This window comes from Marasmius oreades, chromosome 1 (assembly GCF_018924745.1).
Source record: "Marasmius oreades isolate 03SP1 chromosome 1, whole genome shotgun sequence".
Classification (NCBI taxonomy): domain Eukaryota; kingdom Fungi; phylum Basidiomycota; class Agaricomycetes; order Agaricales; family Marasmiaceae; genus Marasmius; species Marasmius oreades.
The window spans coordinates 1,746,514-1,763,941 of record NC_057323.1 but is presented as its reverse complement, the minus strand read 5'-3'; the positions used below and the strand labels follow the sequence as shown (position 1 = coordinate 1,763,941).

Here is a 17,428-nt window from a genome sequence, read left to right as displayed (position 1 = left end):
ATTCTTAATTATCCACCCTCGATGCATGCAAGGATGGTCTGCGGCACTGTAGATGCAACCAAATTCTACCTACATGACTTCCAAGAACATGTCAGCGCATTTCAACGACACCTCTTAGGTGTAGGAGAGAAGGAGCTTTCATCGTCAACCATACCTCCCTGTGGATACTGGACTCCACCTGAAAAAGAAAGATTTTTTCATTCGCTCTCCATTCATACGCGATTCAGGCCGGATCTGATTGCACTTGATATCAAGTCAAAGACCGTTGCAGACGTTTGTTTCTATCTTGCGGCTCTTGAACAAGCATCAGCTAAAATTCAACCTATTCGAAATGACCTCGACATCGCTATTACAGTATCTGATTCATGGATATCGGTAGAAGAGGGAGAGTCTTACAAGCTGAAGGACACCTCGGAAACGTTCGGTCTGAGCGGCGAGGAATGGGATGTTCCCCTCGACTCTGACAAATTACGCATTATGGATCAGATACTGCGGGAAGGAGGGGATTTCGAGGACTCTACCGATCGAAATGCGCACTTTCCGACATCAAACCCTTCGATGGTCGATGGAGAATCACCGTCCACTTCAAATGGTCGTCCCACTGACTCCGAGATTCCGCTTAGCCCGGCCTCACGCAGGCGCCTTTACAAGCGGTTGTATATGCGTCGCAAGAGAGCAGGACTATCCGGAACCACAGCTGACCTTCACGCGGATAAGCTCCAACCTGGCAAGAAGACAAAAATCTTACAAGATGGGGAGAACGATCGAGACGAGCTAGACAACGTTGACGACGACGCTTTGAACGACGCTGATCTGTCAGCGGATGAGCAGGAAACAGAGGACGAAGAAAAAGAAACATCAGTGCAGCTTGAACGAGAGGCATGGAAACAGTCCGGAGTCGATGCCGATGTACTAGTCTCGCGCGATTTAGGTTTATTCTATCTCGGTGCTTTAAGAGACTTGATGAGGTATGTGCTGCCATGTCGCTGTCTTGAAATGCCCTTAGTCCCCTATCTCAGCCTTTACAAGCTTACATCGGACGAGCGACTGCCTGCTGCGGTTACTTCAAGTATATCGGCAGCCACTATTCAGACATTAGGCTCCATCGTTAAGAATTTTGTCACCGATATCATCCATCACTGTATTGTTTTACGAGAGGAGGAACGACGAGTCAAAGGTCAAACAAAAGTGTGGCGCTTCGGGAGCGTCCATGAAGAGGTTAGTTTTCTCGATGGAACGACTCTTTTTTAAATGTCTCATAATAGGAGGATTCCTCTAGATTTCCTCCAATACTGTCAACCACGCCCTAACGATTATGGGACATTCAAGAACCCGCAAGAATATAGGCTTGACGGAGGCGGTAGTTGCAAAGGAGAGAGAGTTCGATGCATTGGAGACTTCCGCTACTGAGCTACAACATGGTCAACTTGCACCTGCACTCATGTTTTGTCGCCTACCGAAGAATTTGGACGAATCAGATGAATTGATGCCCACTGGAACGGATGAAGAGGCGCTTCTGCTAGAACTGGAGAGTGACATGGAGCTTGATGAGTATGATAGAGCGATGGAAATCGCGCATGAACATGCCTCTACAACCGACTCCTACACTAGAGCTACAAGTTCCTTGTGTGCATCCATTCCACTGTATCGATAATCACAATTTAGACTTTGTCTTATCATCCTCTCTGACCCTCACGATGACCTTCCCCCACGTCTTCCTGTGTTCTAATGCCGACATGGCATCGGATATCCTTTCGAACGGATAGATATCGGTATATGTCACTGGCTTTAGCTTACCGGACTTGAGAAGTCTGGAGGAGGTTGTCAATGATCAGGATATAACCATGGAATTAATGAATGACCTTACTCTAGGATGTCGTGCCACACAGTGTCCATTTGACCGGGCTCGTGGACTATGTCCAAGTAGGGGTTAACTCTCCCGAATAGCCACACAAAGAGAAATACATGCTTCGATACGCTCCCCAATGAAGGCCCACAACAGATATGTTCTTGAGAAGGATAAGATTCGTTGGAACCTTTTCTATGTCCCCACCGGCAAAACCGACGACAACAGCACGACCCTTCCAAGCGATGCATTTAAACGTATCTTCCAAAAGTAAACACCAGCTCTATTAGTTCGGTCCGAGCGCGTGTGAAGCGCGTACCTTGAATGAGTCCAACAGGGTCATAAACGACATCGACGCCTTTGCCCCCTGTTATTTTCGAAACTTCTTTTTGCCAACCAGGTTTTGTGTAATCCACAACAAAGTCAGCACCGCCGAAACGTTTTGCCACCTCCATCTTTTCATTGGATCCAGCAGCCGCAATGACCTTCCCACCGAGGACTACAAATAGTCGAGAGTGTGCCTATTGAGGAGGCAGGATGAACTCACGTTTTGCCAGTTGTACTGCCACAATCCCAACACCTCCCGCTGCGGCTGTAACCAGTACCCATTCACCTACGATGAGTTCAGTAATGTTGCCAATTGCGCTCAAAAAGTGGTTTAGCGGCGACACACCTGGTTTCATGTTTGCGCGACCAACCAAACCCTCATAACTTGTGGGCCACGTCACGTAGAGGCCTATGAATCAGTAAGCCATTCCAAGTAAGCTCAATGAGAGGAAAGATTTACCGGCCCCTTCATCGTAAGTAAGTATATCGGGAAGTGGGAGCAGCTGCTCCGGATAGACTGCCAGTAAAGTTGAAAAATTGACTTGAGTCCCTTACATCATCGAGTTGAGCGTAACCTACCAGCAACTTTATCCGCGAAAGCACCCTGTATATTGACGGGTTCATTGTCAAGGTATCAAAGTAACGCAAAAAAAAACTAACCTGACCCGCCCCGAAGACGCGGTCCCCTCTGTTGAACTTGCACCCCTTCGGAATTGGAGAATTCCTCGAAATTCTGCCTGCAAACTCTGTACCCAAAACGAAGGGAAGTTGAGGTCTACTCTGGTGCTTTCCTTGTGCTTGTAGAATCTACTTCGTAATGTCAGCGAAAGCTAAAGATCAGGACAGTGGTAGTGACTTGCATCGAAAAAGTTGAGGCCCGTGCTATAGACGTCTACCAAAAGCTGGTTTTCGGATGTTTGAGGTTCTGGTGCATCCTTCGTTATCGGAATCTTGGTATGATGGGCGAGTTCTTTCACCACTACAGCGCGCATCTTGGAACAATCAGGATAGCAATAATGGACTTGAGGGTGAGCTTTAAGTAGGTACTCCGGTCAACCATTAACCGGTCTACACTCATCACATGACCTTCTATTCATCAAATCTACCTTTGTTATTTAGTCGCAGAATTGATGTATCATATATGTGAATGTGAGTGCGATACGTTGTTACATTGATATGCTGATTCTAAAAGTAGTAAATCTTGTCCCACTAACTCCCAAGCCGTTCATACGAAACCGAATCCTTCACCTCCTTCATTGATAGCGAGCAAGACTTGTTGTCGAAGCATTTCATATGACGAATACTGCGGTAGATCAATCTGATTGAAGCCTTGAGTAGAAATCAGCAAATGAAGAACAGTTTGTGTTGAGTAGTACTTACATGTGTGCGCCTGAGGTAGCCGATCAGACTCTCCGTACGCCTTGTGAATCGAGAACTTCTGGTTGCCTTGAACTCCCTGTAGCTCAAGGAAACCGCCCAGCGGTACTCGAGAAGTACCTGTCGCGAAACTGAGCACCTTAGCCCTTTCATCTCGGTTGAATGACTTCAGTGCTCTCCACCACCAAACAATGTTAGGATCAGAGCCTGTGTACCCATTGTATTCAGTAGCTGCTCGCCATTCATCGACGTCAATGTCGGGAGTGCCAGAGATCAGCAGCTCAAGCTCTTGCTCATTGAACTAATCGCAGTTCGTGAGTATGGTTGCAGAGATCCTTTAATAGAAAACTCACAATGGTGATTAAGTCTTTGGGTATTATCTCGTAAAAGCCACCCAAGAGGTTCTCGATCTGGTCTTTGATAGAGGAGTATAGGCGGTATTGCGCGGATAATTGCACAAACTCTCTTTTGTTTTCCTGAGTAACTGGCAAAGTTTCACCGCCCTCTTTGAGGGGGAATATTCGGTTCACACCAAACTAGAAAAATGGAAAAGAAGACGGTCGGAGGCAGAGAAAAGGTAAATGAGAAGGTGTGCTCACTTCGTCATCCTCAACACTGAACGTCAGCTCTAAAGGTGTGGGATCATTCTCTAGGATCCAACACAAGGAGTTATAATACTCAGGATCCACCCATTCAACGTCTCTGTAGTCAACTGGTTTTCCCAAGAGTTGACGATAAAGGCTTCGAGCGAAATACGCGTCAAGCAGGCGTCCGTCATAAATCGCCTTTCCAATAACTCGACCAACAAACTTGAAGAAGGAAAGATGCTCCGGGTTGACCCACGAGTTCTTATTAGGTTGGTAAGTCAACTTGTCCGCTGCGCAAGGCTGGAATAATGCGTTGTTCGGATCAAACATCTGTCTTGCTAGAATTTGGAACCATTCGCGCGTAAGACCTCCTGCATCAACTCCCTCTTCATCGTAGAATCGAATGCTGAGCTTGCCATATTTGATTTGATCCCCTGTTTTACTCTGGAACTGTTGGAAACTATCTTCGAAAACCCGGGCTCTGCGCACATTGAGCTGTATTGTACCATGGTGTTCCCGAACATGGGGTCGTCGGTGAAGTTGTTGATTGAAATAGTTTCGTTTGTTGTCGAAGTCCAAGACGCGAGGATTGTGAACAAGAAGGGAGAAGGATCCGCTCATCAACGAAGGATTATTTCGAACCATGATGTTCAATATTTTTCGATGGGCATCTGTGAAACTCACGAATAGATCCTCCATCGATTCTCGGGGGGTGGTCGGGATTTTTGGGGATGCAGTCATGCGTAGAACTCGGGATAGAGATGAGGCCTTTGATCCCACATATTTACACACCACCATCAAGGACTCTATGAGTGGCAAGAGGACGGTTGCAACATGTTCTGTTTCTGGTTTCTCGTCGATTATGGCCAAGCAGTCACCCAGACGTCTCCATAGAGGAGCGAACCTGAACGACTCGTATATAGCTTGGACCTTGTCAGAATCGTCCTCATCACTGCCTGCAGCACTTGTAGATGATTTAGGCGTGTACATGTAATCTATCGTCTTCAAAACTCTCAGCAGTTTTGCTTGTACAGACGAAGGTGCAGAGAACTTTGACGCCACGGAATTCAGCACAGTTTCAGAACCATGAAGAGCGCCCGCCAACTCGTCAAGATCATTATGAAGGGTATGCCCGAACTCCTGAGCTTTGGCTTTGAGTTCTTGGGCGACGACATCGCGTGCATCCGGTATATAAGAAAGATGCTGGATGAGGTTCAAGCTCTGCTGGAAGGTACGCGACGAGCACTCGCCCACGGTAAGAATATTAACAATGAGTCGAAGTACCGCGTGGGGTATCTGAGGTGGGTTGGCCAGAAGTATTTGTTGCTCGACTGCTTGTAGTGTGAGGTCACGGTCCTTCGGAGCGGTGGTGGCAGAGGGTACAGGAGCGGGCACAGAGGCTACATCTAAGAAGAACAAGCAATTAGACATTGGACTAAATAGAAAGGGGAACTTACCAGTTGATATTTGTGAGGCGTCGGGCTGCACGCTCTCAGGGCCAGGAGGAGTGTCATTTGTCTCAACGACGTTGGATGTGGGTGTTGACGGAGCGTCGGACGGAGGTTTGGTGCCTGCGGTAGGGGCTGACATTGAGGCTTCGGTAGAGGATGTCGGTTTGGAGGCGTCTGCTTGCAATTTCGCTTCCTTTATAGGTCGTGTGACTGTGGCAAGAAGACCGACAACGGACTCCATAATGGATGGAGTACGAAGTAAAGACTGTCTATCGAGTAGGCCAAGAAGGAGGACAATAGGATAATGTGTCTGAGGCATCTGTCTTTCTTTCCCTTTCCCTTTCTTCGAAACGGCACGTCGTAAGCCAGCCGTTAATTCATGCTCGGTGAGGAAAAAGAGCGAGGAGGCTGGGTTGGAATTCACTATGTATGAAAGAGCTTCGAGACAACGCTGAGCGATTAAATCGGGAACTGCCTCCTGACTTTGAGGAAGTGATAATGAAACAACCAGATCCGAAATCGCTTTCTGCTTTCCAATGGACTTCTGCGGCTTAGAGTTGCGGAACGACATCTGGGAGAAACTCTTGTCGACGGCAGCGAGATCCCCAGTCCCGTCTTGGAGTATGTTTAGCAACAAATTAAATAACTCGGTTCGGGTCTTCGAGTTTTCGCACAGGTTGACCAGAACTCTGAAAAGGAGAGATTTCTTTAGCACATTGGGAAAGAACAGTAAGCGGACGAGAATAGCGATTCCGGCTTTATCTAGCAACTGGATAGCGTCGTGTTGAGGAGAGAACTTCCGTGCAGTTGTGCCCGGAGCACTGGCAGGGATTGAACGTGGGCCACCTCGAGACGATATATGCATGTGACGACGAGGTGTATCTCTGAATGCATTTGCTTCTGTAATCATATGTGCCGGTAACGTTTGGATGAATCCGTCATCTTGTTCCATAAGAACTGCCTGTCTCAGAGTCGGGTCGAGACTAGCAATGAAACTGGCAGGGTCTATGTCAGCCGGTATCCGTGCTGCACTTGCTGCTGCTTGTGCTTCCTCAGTTGAACGCCGGGCACGTTCCATAGCTTCCTGCTGGATAATCTCGGCGCGTATCTCAGGGGGTAGAGCATCCAAGAATTCAACACTGATCTGTGAGTCGGGCGGTCTTTCTATTCGCGAGGCACGTTGATCTCGTATGTGTTGATTCAAGACCTCCTCGCGCATGTCATCCGGTAACGCTTCGAGGAAAGTGGGGTCAATACCGGTATCTGTAATATCCACTTCACTTCCATGGATCGTGACAGTAACTCGGGCACGTGCAGAGGTGGATGTCTCGGGGGCGGCAGAAGCACCGGGTTCAAGTTGCGCAGAAGCGTCCGTCACTAGGCCAGCAACAGGCAAGGTCGGCGCTGGCTCAACTGGCACGGTGACATCGACCATCTCCGCATCATCATCAGCGACAACGACAAGTCCATGTGCGTCTTCCATGGCCTGATCCTCGGGAACCGCGGAGCTTTGCGGAATGCCTTCTGTAAGTGAGGTTCCCTCTTCATGAGACGCTGGTTGTTCCGTCGTATCAACTCCTGGTTGATCCTTAGTGCCGTCCTTTGATTTGTCCTCTGCTTTTGTTGCTTCCATAACCTTTGCTCCCTCTTGACGTCGTTTCTCTTCTGCTTCTTGTTGCCTCCTGGTTTCCTCGTCCTTTATTTTTGCCTGTTTGGCGGCTTCGACTGCGGAAGGAAGCAATGCAATGATGAGGTGGTTGGCGATTTTAGCAGCGCGATCACCAACAAAGCTGCCGTGGAGAATTTTCACTTCCTCTGCCCAGCGTTGTAAAGTGAGAAGAGGTTCAAGAGACCGGGCCTGATTGACTGAGGCCGATGGTCTCGGGTTTCGCTCCATCCGTACCGATGCCGAAACCATTTGAGGTCGGCGAGAGTGAAAATTACGACCCAGCTCCATAAACGCACCGGCTGGGACATCAAGGCGGATGGTTTCTGGGACGGCCCCACCTCTTCCACGAGCCATGAGATGGTGAAAGAATTGTATGGCACCTCCACCGACCAACTCTTCGATCGTTTGAAGTAATTCAGTTGTGCCACCCGCCATTAAACGTTGAGGTGGGCGGGAGTTCCGTAAGTCAGTCGGGTGAGCACGGGTAGACGATGAATCCAACAGAAGAGGATGGACAGTGGCCTCGGGTGGTGGAGCAGGACCATTGCGAGCACGACCAAATATCGGTACGTTATCTTCCACGAACAAAACAATCAATAATGGGGAAGTCAAGCAAACTTTAAGTCTTCACCTGAACTACGGTGTCGGCGAGGTACGAGAAAGCCTGCACCAGCCCCAACAGTGGGGTCACCAAAGCCAAAAATATCCCGGACTAGGTCACCACTTTCGGCTATATTGATATCTTGACCGAAACTGGAGGCTGTCACTGCCTGTTCACGGAAGCTCAATGTAGCAACTTACTCGTCGTCGGGTTCTTCCTCGTCCTCTTCATGAATGATCTGGATGGGACCTGTTCGCCGGAGTTATAGGAATTCTACTGACGGCAAGGGGAAATCCTCACCTCCACTCTCCTCTTCTTCCTCTCCATCCTCACCCATATCTTCTGAATCCATATTCCCTCGTATTTCCTGGAATAGGTTGGTTTGAACGGGAAATCTTTGAACAGAAGGATTGGACTAACCTGCCAGATCATTTGTTCTCCGTCCTCCAAATCTTCGTGTCCGTGATCACCTTGGTCGTCTTCCTCATCCTCATTATCTTCATCCGCATCATCTTCAACCAGTCCATCTTGCTCTCCTTCTTCATCCTCCCCTTCTCCGTCCCATGCTTCTTCCGGTTCACCTTCATGCTCCAACTCATTTGGATCGTCTTCCTCATCTTCAGTGCCGGAAGTATCTTCGCTGCCTGTCTCCTCCCCGAAATCCATCTCCTCATCTCCCTCGTCTTCGTCGTCGTCTTCATCCATGTCTTCGTCTTCGTTGAAATTCATATCATCCATTTCCTGCAAAGACTCAAGTTCAATATTGACTAGAATGAATGAACGACACTTACACCGCCGTACATCCCAAGTGCTGAGTTCCGATACAAATCGGGCATCTCCTCTCGTTCGTGTTCTTCCTCGCCGTCACTTCCAGAGGTATATGAAGATACACTTTCTGCGTTCGGGCCTTCGAGAGTATCCTTGCCTTTCCCTGGGTTTCTGCTCATCTTGATAGCGACTTTCGTCCTATTAAACGATCGAATATACATAAGTAAACCGGCTTCCACACTAGAGTGGGCGACTCACAGATACTCCAAAGGCCGCAAAACTGCAGCAATAAGGTTCTTGACGTTCGGGTAGTTAAGGTCAACATCGGAAAGCGAATTCGTCAAAGTTGCCACAAAGTTTTTCTCCAACATGACCTTGGCGATTTGCGTTGGTGTCTCCTCCACTTGTTTTCGCGAAGAAAAGTTGAACCGGACGGTGAGCAAGCGGTGACAAAGGTCTCCTAATGCCAACAACCGCCCATAGCGTGCGTCTACACTCTCTGGTGGCAAATCCTTTATACCGCGGCTAATGGACTCGAGGACATATTTTCGGACTGAGATGAGCTCCGTGGATACCTCTTTGGACTCTTGAACAGACGAACTATCAACGCAAAGGGCAACAATCACAGACATCGCCCAATTGCATACAGTCATCTTCCCTCGTCCCTCAGGATTGCTTTGTGGATTAATGGTACCGAAGGAGACAAGATCCAATAGAAGGAAGTTCATTGTAGCTGCTCTAAACCTATTCGAGCTTTCTTTGGCGGGCGTGATCGGGCGCTTCTTGGGGGAATACGTTAGAAATGCATGTTTACAGGCATCATACGAGAATAGCAGCTCTGTCATGCATTGCATCAAGAAGCACATGTACTGATGCTGCGTTTTCCCTTTCGAGGCGTTTTCGTCTCCTTTAGGCGAAGGAAGATCCTGAGAAGTAGCGTCCATCACCATGGGATCATTGCCAATATTCGAAGAAAGTTGAGGGGAATGGACGTCGGTAACTTGGAGGCTTCCCGGTTCCTTGGATGCATACATTAATTCCGAGATTAGGAAATTCATTACAGCTTCCACTGCCTCAGTCGAAGGAGGGTCACTGTCCACCTGCATATCGGTGGTTTCGAGAGTGGTGTTAGCCTGATCCGCCAGCTTTTCATCGGTTGAGGGTCCGGATTTTAATGAAAGCTGGTAGTTGGAGGAAAACGGCGAAGAAAGTTGACAAAGAGACTGAGTGACCTGGATAAATGCAGCAGGATTATGCAAGGCCATAGTGTTCCAACTTCGAAGATAAGTGGTCACGTCGACAGAGCGTGTACGAGGTGAGTTGAAATAACGCTTGATAGCGGGTTCCATGACTTTCTGGATCGTCGGAGGGTGTTCGATTATATGCCTCAGGAGAATGGCCACATATGAAGAACTTCCGGTAACTGGGGAGGACTGCAGGCGCTTGAAGAGGAGTGAAAGACCGTCACGTTTGACGAACTGACTCGCAAACTCGTGATTACGAGTAAGTAAAACGAACAAACGTAGGGCAGACAGTAATTCATCATTGGGTAAATCCGGGATGGCCAAAAGCCTCAGACAGAAATCAAACACCATCGTGCGCGCCTCAGACAAGGGCGGTCCGACGAAGAGTGGGTGGGACACAATTTCCTCGCCCTCGCTGGGTAAGTCAATCTTTTTCGGCTCCTCCGAGAGGATGAAAAGAGCTTCGGTTACAAGCAAATGGGCTGCTAGCCACTTGGGGATCGTCGGCTGTTTGGGATCTATGTCTATGCTGACAGGATTGGATAGAAGAAGTGCCAATAGATGTTCCATGAGAGAGGCACGAAGCTCGAGACTCAACGACGACGGTGTTTCAAATAAAACTAAAGCCAGAAGTCGGCACCTGTTTGCAAGGGGCTGTTCTTGAACATCATAGGCAGATGGAGAAAATGCCTTGATGTCATCCACCAGGTCCTGTACAGCCCTTTGTTGTTGTGCGTTCGGTGGTCTGACAAAGGCGGTATGGAGATCGAATAACAGGGAGAGGTGTTCATCCACTAATAATAAAGCCTGACGACTGATGCCTGCCCTTAATTCCTCTCTGGCTTCATCTAGCTCTTTACGCCACTGTTCAGAGGTTTTGCCAACAACTTTGGAAACTTCGCTTGAGTCCCCTGATACATCCTTAGATTCCAACGTGGAGCTTGCGTCTGCCTGGGCCCCTTGTTCTTCAGAGACACGTTCGGAGACGAGAGGTTCCGAAGGCTCTGAGCCTGAAGCGACAGGCGGCTCAGGATCTGGGTCCGGAGGGAAGGGGAAGGGTTGAGCAATGAGGATCTCGGTGGCAGCAGTCACATTGTTGTTGGTACGCTGCAGTGCTTGTTCCGCTGCTGAACGTGGGAAACCCATATCCGTAAGTTGCCGTAGACGCGATTCATCGGAGACGGCAGCGAGCCTTGAGAAGGCGTTTGACATTGAGCCAACACCAATTTCAGCCTCATTCTTTATTTCATCATCCCCGCTGATGACTTCCAGAACCGCTTGCACTATAGATCTACTGACGCTCAAAGGGGCTTTTATCAGCCATGAGGACTCCCAAAGACCGCGAAGGAGTGGTAGAACTGTCAGACGTAGACGAACGAGGAAGTTGTGGGGCTCGAAGTATTCGGGGTCCGTTTCTACTTTGTCTTTGGAAATGACAACTATAGTCTGCCCTGATTCGAACAGAGGTTTCGCGGACACGAGGGGATGCAAAAGGTGGAGGGTAATCTTCAGCCCACTATAAGCATGTGATAACTCTTGCGACTGCGCCTCAGTTCGTTCGCTTTCCTTAAGCGCACTAACGGTCTCAATGGAAGATATGAAGTTTCGACAAACGTCGAGCACAGCTTGAAGACCGCCTACTCGATAAAACGCCAGTAACTCGACAGTATGAAGGCTATGAGCAGTCGTGCGTTCTGGCACAGGTCATGAGAAGCTGCTTTAAATGTCCAGATAAGAACCTTACCATCTATCAAGAGGACGGTAACTAATCCGAGCATTACTCCAGAGTATGTGTGACGACTAGACGTATCACCTAAGGCGGGGAAGGTTTGGATTTAATGGTTGAAACAAGACCAAAAGAGGACCAACCGAGATCTTTCAAACTCAAATGCTTCATCATGATATCAGCAACCACAGCAGAAGATTCCAGCATCTGTTTCTTTTGTGCCGAATCAGGCGTACGCCTCGAGTGGAACATCTTCACCATAGCTTAAGTAAGAAAGTCAGCACGTGCAATTCTTCCAAATTTGGGTTACCAGCTTACCTTGGAAGAAGGGTGCCAAAGCACTCGGCAAGCCGTGAGTTAAATGCTTCAAGGCGAAAGCATTATGTTCTCGAGGGCCCATTTTCACCGGGGATTCTTTGGGGGGTGTCACAGACGAAGGAGTGGTATTCTGTCCGTCGGCACTACCATTGAGTGCAGTAGAGTTAGTGAGCAAGCCATTCTGATCAGGTAAATCGATGTTTCCCTGGTCTGGAGACCCTTCCAAAGACGATGAACCAGGTGTTCGGGGTAGCTCGATGCCTATCCCACTAAGTGCCTTTCTCAAGATGATGTTTTCCCAAACGCTGACCCGGTGAAGTGAGCCAAGGTCAGACACGACTTGGGGGGAGGTATTGCTCATCAGTGTTTGAAGTAAAGCGATAGCAGCACGGCCGTGAGCATACCCAGCCGTAGCAAAGACGTCAGAAAGAAGGGTTATCCGGATATGGAGAGTAACAAGATTCCGGAAGTAGTGGTTATCATTGACCACACGATCGGCTAGAGGTTTCGTTCTTTCAGAACCGATGAATGTGAAAATAAAGAAGAACCACTCGCCATTTACGTCCACGAAAGGTAGCAATTTTGACTCCGGCTCGGCGGCAGACCAGAAGGGCTCGGTGGCGGCTAAAGATTCTCTGACAAGCCCAGCTAGGTGCACCAGGGTATCGCTAGTGGCAACCTCAGTCATTGTGCGCATAATTTGCACCATAGAGTCGGAAGCAACGCTGTTTGCAAAGTCATAAGGAAGGCAGGGAAGGGCAGTCAATCGTCCAAGACGAGTAAGCCCATCAGCTGCAGTAATGAAATCTCGACAGTGCGGGGTATGTTGGAAAAGACCCTCCAAGAACTGAACACCAGGTAAGCTTGCTATGCAGTTAGGGCAATGGTTGGAAACGCACTCTGCCAACGATGTCAATGAACGATACGATGTTGTTATCGTGAGGCTTGGATGACGACTCCTCCTTCCCAGAACTCGCTGTCGCCTGATCTCCTTCGGAAGAAGCCGGAACTTCTGGGCCATCGAAAGCCTCAACGCCGTCCATTGGTTTGCTCTCATCCTGTATCCCCAGCACGGGTACGAGCTGATACCAATGACGAATTTCCTCCGGAGGATCATAACCGTTTCCAAGGTCTTCGATTTTGTTCATCGTGGACTTCAGAGCATCAAACACGGGAGCTTTCAATGTGGGATGATGTCGTATTAGCTCGTCAATCGCTGTGCCGATGAGTACTGCATTTTCTTTCTCCAATAGAATCTTGAGGTGACGATCTGAGGTAAAGATTGAAAAGATCGCTGGGATGATACTGGGACGAGCGGATATTTGAGCTTGACCGACTTCATTTAAGCATAGTGCCCCGATTGCATTGGGAACAGCTTGGATTACCTGGAACCCAACAAATCAAATTTGGCTCTCCGCATTCGATAATGGACTCACCTCGATGGCTGGTTCCAACCCCAGTTCTAACGACTTGTAAAATGTCTCGGGCAATCCGGCTTCTTGAATGACTGTGAGTGATGTAGGCTCGTTGTGGACAAAGGTCGACATGATGTTGATGGCTATTCGGGAGTACATGAATGAGACTAGTACACGAGTATAAACGCGTAGGAGCTACCTATTGGGAGAACACTTGGTCCAAATAAGCCACGATATTCAACGATCTTCTTGATAGATTTGAGGATAGTGGTATCGATCAGTCCTCGTAAACCTTCAGAGGTCCCAGAGGATTGCATCATACGATGCAGAGACCGAAGAATGTGCTTCAGAGCCGCGGCACGGGTTACAGGAAGTTCTCCTACTGTAACGTCATTTCCAATTCTCAAAACCAATTCCGTTTAACGCACCATGCGACCCAAATATCTCCCGCGAGCGCTGAGAGTCACCATAATCCTTGATGTCGAGATCGACCTCGTACTAAAGGACGGTCAGCAATTGAAACCTGTAAGCCGGGAATGTATATTACCTCGATCCTATCAACAAGTGCTTCTACGCCGCGAGAGGAACAGAAGAGATTGAAAGCATTGGTGAAGCTATACAAAACATTGTCAACCAGTTGCATAGTCTTCGAAACCACGGGAAGTCGGTTCGGAAGTTTGTTCTCGATGATCTGAATCAGTAATGGAATGATTCCTGCACCGACAACCATGTTTCCACCAGATGCGTGCGAGGCGATGAACGTGACAAATGATAGAAGAGCCTCGACGAAGGAATGTAGGATAGAGGATTGGGGGTTTGATATATCGTTCACAGTCTTGCGGACCAAGCCCATCAGAATCCCGTGGTTAACACCCGCGTTCACGGATGTCAATACTTCTTGGATTTTAGACCTATATCTGGCCAACGCATCCAACGCAGCTATGGCAGCTGTCTGAACAGGGATCGAGATATCTCGCTCGACCTTTAAGAGTTCAGAGATATGTGTAATGAGATCCGGTTCAAACAGAAAAAGGGACGTTGCAGCCTGACTCTCCGGATGGGTGTGAGCGTAGATAGCAATGGATATGAGACGGATAACAACAAGTTTTTCTCTGTCTTCCTCCCGCCCTTTCACTAAAGTAGCCGATGCCCGAATACGACATAGCAGATCAAACTTCTCGGAGTCTGGAATGTTATAGGCAGCAATGGCATCAGCCAACACGATCATGGGTGGCTTGGTTTGTAAAGTTCCCTCTTCTATTTGAATATTGACTGCACCAGAGGAAGTAGAGGGGGCGGAAGTAGGTGCGGATTTACGTGGTGTACTTGTGTTTTCTGACACCGGTTGCTCTCCTTCATCCTTCGGCTTGGATCCAGCATCGGTACGATAGAAGGTAAAGTTTACGTCTCTGGCTTCAGCGGGAAGATTATCAATCTCGTTACTTCCCTTCGAATTCGCCAATTCGACAAGTTCAATCCCATATTCACGCAAATGAGGCCACCGTTTAGCCAGAGCTAGGAGGCGCTGTGTGGAGATGTTGAGCGCCTGGGACACGGCAGGTTGAGAAGAGTATTGCTGAGATGGCCGCAATAGAAGTTTGAGCGTGAGTATCAGAATGCCCAGGTCCGAAGTGAATAGCAGGCTATTGAGTCGCTAGATATGTGGTAAATCAGTAGTCCACGCTTGAGAAGAGATGGGCTCACATCGTATGAATTGTACATCTTTCGGTTTGTAGAGTTCTCCAACAACAATCTCTCGAAACGTAGTATTTCAGAGAGTAAGGCCTTCGTCTTGGACGTAAACTCCCTGATCTGGAGTCTGTCTATATCATAATCACGAATGATGTCCTCCAATATGGCATCGAATTTGTTAAGGACTTTGATCCAGGCATTCAAATCGGAACGTTGCCATTTCCAAGAATCGATGTCCTCCAAAGTTGAGATGAGATCATCTTGAGCTGTATTCAGAAGTTTGTTAATAAGTTCCGCCACCTGTGGGGGCTGCCAAAAAACAATGAGGGAACGCGCGTCGATAGTGAGATTTGAGTAGACACCTACTGGAGGAACTGTCCTCTTCGACTTGTGTAGGATTTTCATTCCCAACAGCAATGTGTAGGAATGTCCCGAGCAGTTGAATCAAGCCAGAAGAAGAGTAAGTTGTGGCAAGAGTTCAAGGTGAGAAGATGCGAGAAAGAGATTTGAAGCCTTGCTAAGAAGGCGCATGTCACAACGTCACTAGTAACCCTAAGTTAGGACCAACGCATCCAGACCTCGCCCAGACAAGGCAGCTTGCAACGACTTGCTTGTGACGAGAGCCGTTGCTCTGAGAATAAATTTTATTTCTAGGCATAATGTATGTTAGTGTATATACTCAAAGGGCGGTCTGTGTGGAGGACCCTCCAACTCCGAGGGCCGAAGCGCGTCCATCACGTGCCATCAAACTGACTCGACCGCGTATTACTTATAACTTCCCACCTCATTGAACCTTCACTCTCTTCGTATGGCGAAAAGGAAGGCGAAAAGCGAAGAGGAGGATTTCGAAGAGTCTGACGCGTCGCGGGAAGCCTCTCCCCCACCCAAGAAAAAATCCGTCAAGAAACCTAAAGTACATGCCCTGTAGAGGATCACCGAGGAGCCCTGTCTTACCTTCTTTCTCAGCCAGTAGAAAAAGATAATGAAGTTTCAGAGGAAGAGAGACCCATTTTGAAGGGAAGAAAGGCGTCTACCTCTCGAGGAACGGCCGCTAGTTCTTCGGTATGTTCGCGTTCCCGTCACGTTTCTAGTCCCCAATCAAACTTTTAATCTCAATTTGTGCAGGTAACAGATTCAATTCAGGTTCACAAGACTTCTGAAGGAGATTCTTTCGTCGATATCGGAAAAAAGAGACGCGCCACCGTTCGTAACTTCAAAGGCAAGCCGCTCATCGACATCCGAGAGTTTTATGGGAACGATGGTGACGAGAAACCGGGAAAGAAGGGTATCTCTCTGACTGAAGACCAGGTACGACTTAACTCACATCGGATGGTTTGCTCTCATGTTCTCATTTGTTCTCGTCCTCTAGTGGGAGATGTTGAAGAAAAGTGTTCCTGTCATTGACCGACTCTTCACAGAGCAAACAAAGTGACCAGTGTGTTACATCTTGACGCTGTATTATTTAGTTTCCTTGCGATTTGCTGTTACTACGGTGTACTTATTACTACCCAAACCAAACTAGTAACGCCCACGACGACGCTGCAACCCAACCATTACCATTATGTAGATAAACATCGCGATAACGTTGTATGCATTTCTCCGTAGTCATTCACATCTGGTAAAATTCAGTGGATGATATCTGCGTGAATATCAGCTACAGTCATACATAGGAGCTTTTTTTTTGAACGCACCTTGCGCTTCATTACCAAAACAAAATCTCAAATAGGTCGGGCATAAAAAGGTTTCACATAGCTTTGCGGATAGGCTGGCGGAGTAATTTCTTTCTTCCTCAAAGCCTCCGCATCTGTATCAAAGGCGCCTTCGCCGAATGAGTTAACCGCGAACCTGTTTACCTGTGTTGGGCTTTCCCATCCAAAGCCAATTTTCCTCGTGATCGACATATTCCAAAATCCGCGCCATTGCAGGCCATTGCTTCGTCAATTCGCCCATCACAGTCATGATCATCGGTTACCTCAAGAGTGGCTTTGACTTTCTCCCAGTCCACTCCGTAGCCTTTGACATATTCCTTTTGTTTGGTTTCCTGAAGGCATCAGTTATGGGCAAGACAGACTGATACCTAGAAATACAAACCATATTCTTTGGAAGTGCAAAATTTTGTTAGGGGCGATTCATTCTCTCTTTCGGTCAAGCCCCTTTAATTCAATTTCGATGAGCAGATGCGTAGCACGTGTACACATCTAATCTCTTATATCGTCGTGTCCCGCAGTCGGCATGTAGACTGTGTTCCAAAATAAAGTGACAGCTGTTGAATAAGCTAGAGGAATCGCAGAAGATTTCAGAAAATGACGAGAACATCTGATAGAATGGCAATACCAATTTTTGAGCCTTACGAGTGACAGCTGAAGACAGGGAAAGACTGTGCTGGGCCGGGATGCCCGAATCCCTG

The 17,428-nt window shown here is 48.1% G+C and overlaps 5 protein-coding genes across 5 annotated transcripts; 2 read left to right on the top strand and 3 right to left on the bottom strand.

Moving 5' to 3' along the window:
* Positions 1-21: 21 nt before the first annotated feature.
* Positions 22-1,654, top strand: E1B28_000504 (uncharacterized protein; the record flags this gene model as incomplete). The annotated part of the gene is made up of 3 exons (XM_043146339.1): positions 22-968; positions 1,020-1,218; positions 1,280-1,654. 3 exons carry the CDS (start codon positions 22-24, stop codon positions 1,652-1,654), a joined length of 1,521 nt encoding a protein of 506 aa, XP_043015041.1.
* Positions 1,655-1,725: 71 nt separating this feature from the next.
* E1B28_000503 (uncharacterized protein) lies at positions 1,726-3,217 on the bottom strand (the record flags this gene model as incomplete). Its single annotated transcript, XM_043146338.1, has 11 exons — positions 3,034-3,217; positions 2,834-2,980; positions 2,753-2,777; positions 2,634-2,690; positions 2,520-2,582; positions 2,394-2,459; positions 2,166-2,345; positions 1,970-2,107; positions 1,868-1,913; positions 1,798-1,811; positions 1,726-1,751 (listed from the first exon to the last, which is right to left on the bottom strand). The coding sequence occupies exons 1-11, from the start codon at positions 3,163-3,165 to the stop codon at positions 1,726-1,728; spliced, it is 894 nt and encodes a 297-aa protein (XP_043015040.1). The 5' UTR covers positions 3,166-3,217.
* A 73-nt stretch (positions 3,218-3,290) lies between these two features.
* Positions 3,291-15,518, bottom strand: E1B28_000502 (uncharacterized protein). Its single transcript, XM_043146337.1, has 22 exons — positions 15,388-15,518; positions 15,034-15,330; positions 13,877-14,983; positions 13,758-13,827; positions 13,529-13,708; positions 13,351-13,472; positions 12,814-13,299; positions 12,470-12,761; positions 11,915-12,412; positions 11,740-11,859; positions 11,615-11,683; positions 8,885-11,564; positions 8,650-8,824; positions 8,279-8,599; positions 8,159-8,225; positions 8,059-8,107; positions 7,889-8,010; positions 5,595-7,832; positions 4,150-5,543; positions 3,904-4,086; positions 3,554-3,851; positions 3,291-3,502 (listed from the first exon to the last, which is right to left on the bottom strand). Exons 1-22 carry the CDS (start codon positions 15,424-15,426, stop codon positions 3,399-3,401), a joined length of 10,911 nt encoding a protein of 3,636 aa, XP_043015039.1. The 5' UTR covers positions 15,427-15,518; the 3' UTR covers positions 3,291-3,398.
* Positions 15,519-15,770: 252 nt separating this feature from the next.
* E1B28_000501 (uncharacterized protein) lies at positions 15,771-16,600 on the top strand. The gene is made up of 4 exons (XM_043146336.1): positions 15,771-15,934; positions 15,988-16,083; positions 16,147-16,329; positions 16,391-16,600. The coding sequence occupies exons 1-4, from the start codon at positions 15,830-15,832 to the stop codon at positions 16,451-16,453; spliced, it is 447 nt and encodes a 148-aa protein (XP_043015038.1). The 5' UTR covers positions 15,771-15,829; the 3' UTR covers positions 16,454-16,600.
* Positions 16,601-16,635: 35 nt separating this feature from the next.
* E1B28_000500 (uncharacterized protein) lies at positions 16,636-17,377 on the bottom strand. The gene is made up of 4 exons (XM_043146335.1): positions 17,356-17,377; positions 17,113-17,296; positions 16,713-17,062; positions 16,636-16,660 (listed from the first exon to the last, which is right to left on the bottom strand). The coding sequence occupies exons 2-3, from the start codon at positions 17,113-17,115 to the stop codon at positions 16,871-16,873; spliced, it is 195 nt and encodes a 64-aa protein (XP_043015037.1). The 5' UTR covers positions 17,116-17,296; positions 17,356-17,377; the 3' UTR covers positions 16,636-16,660; positions 16,713-16,870.
* Between the last annotated feature and the right edge of the window lie 51 nt (positions 17,378-17,428).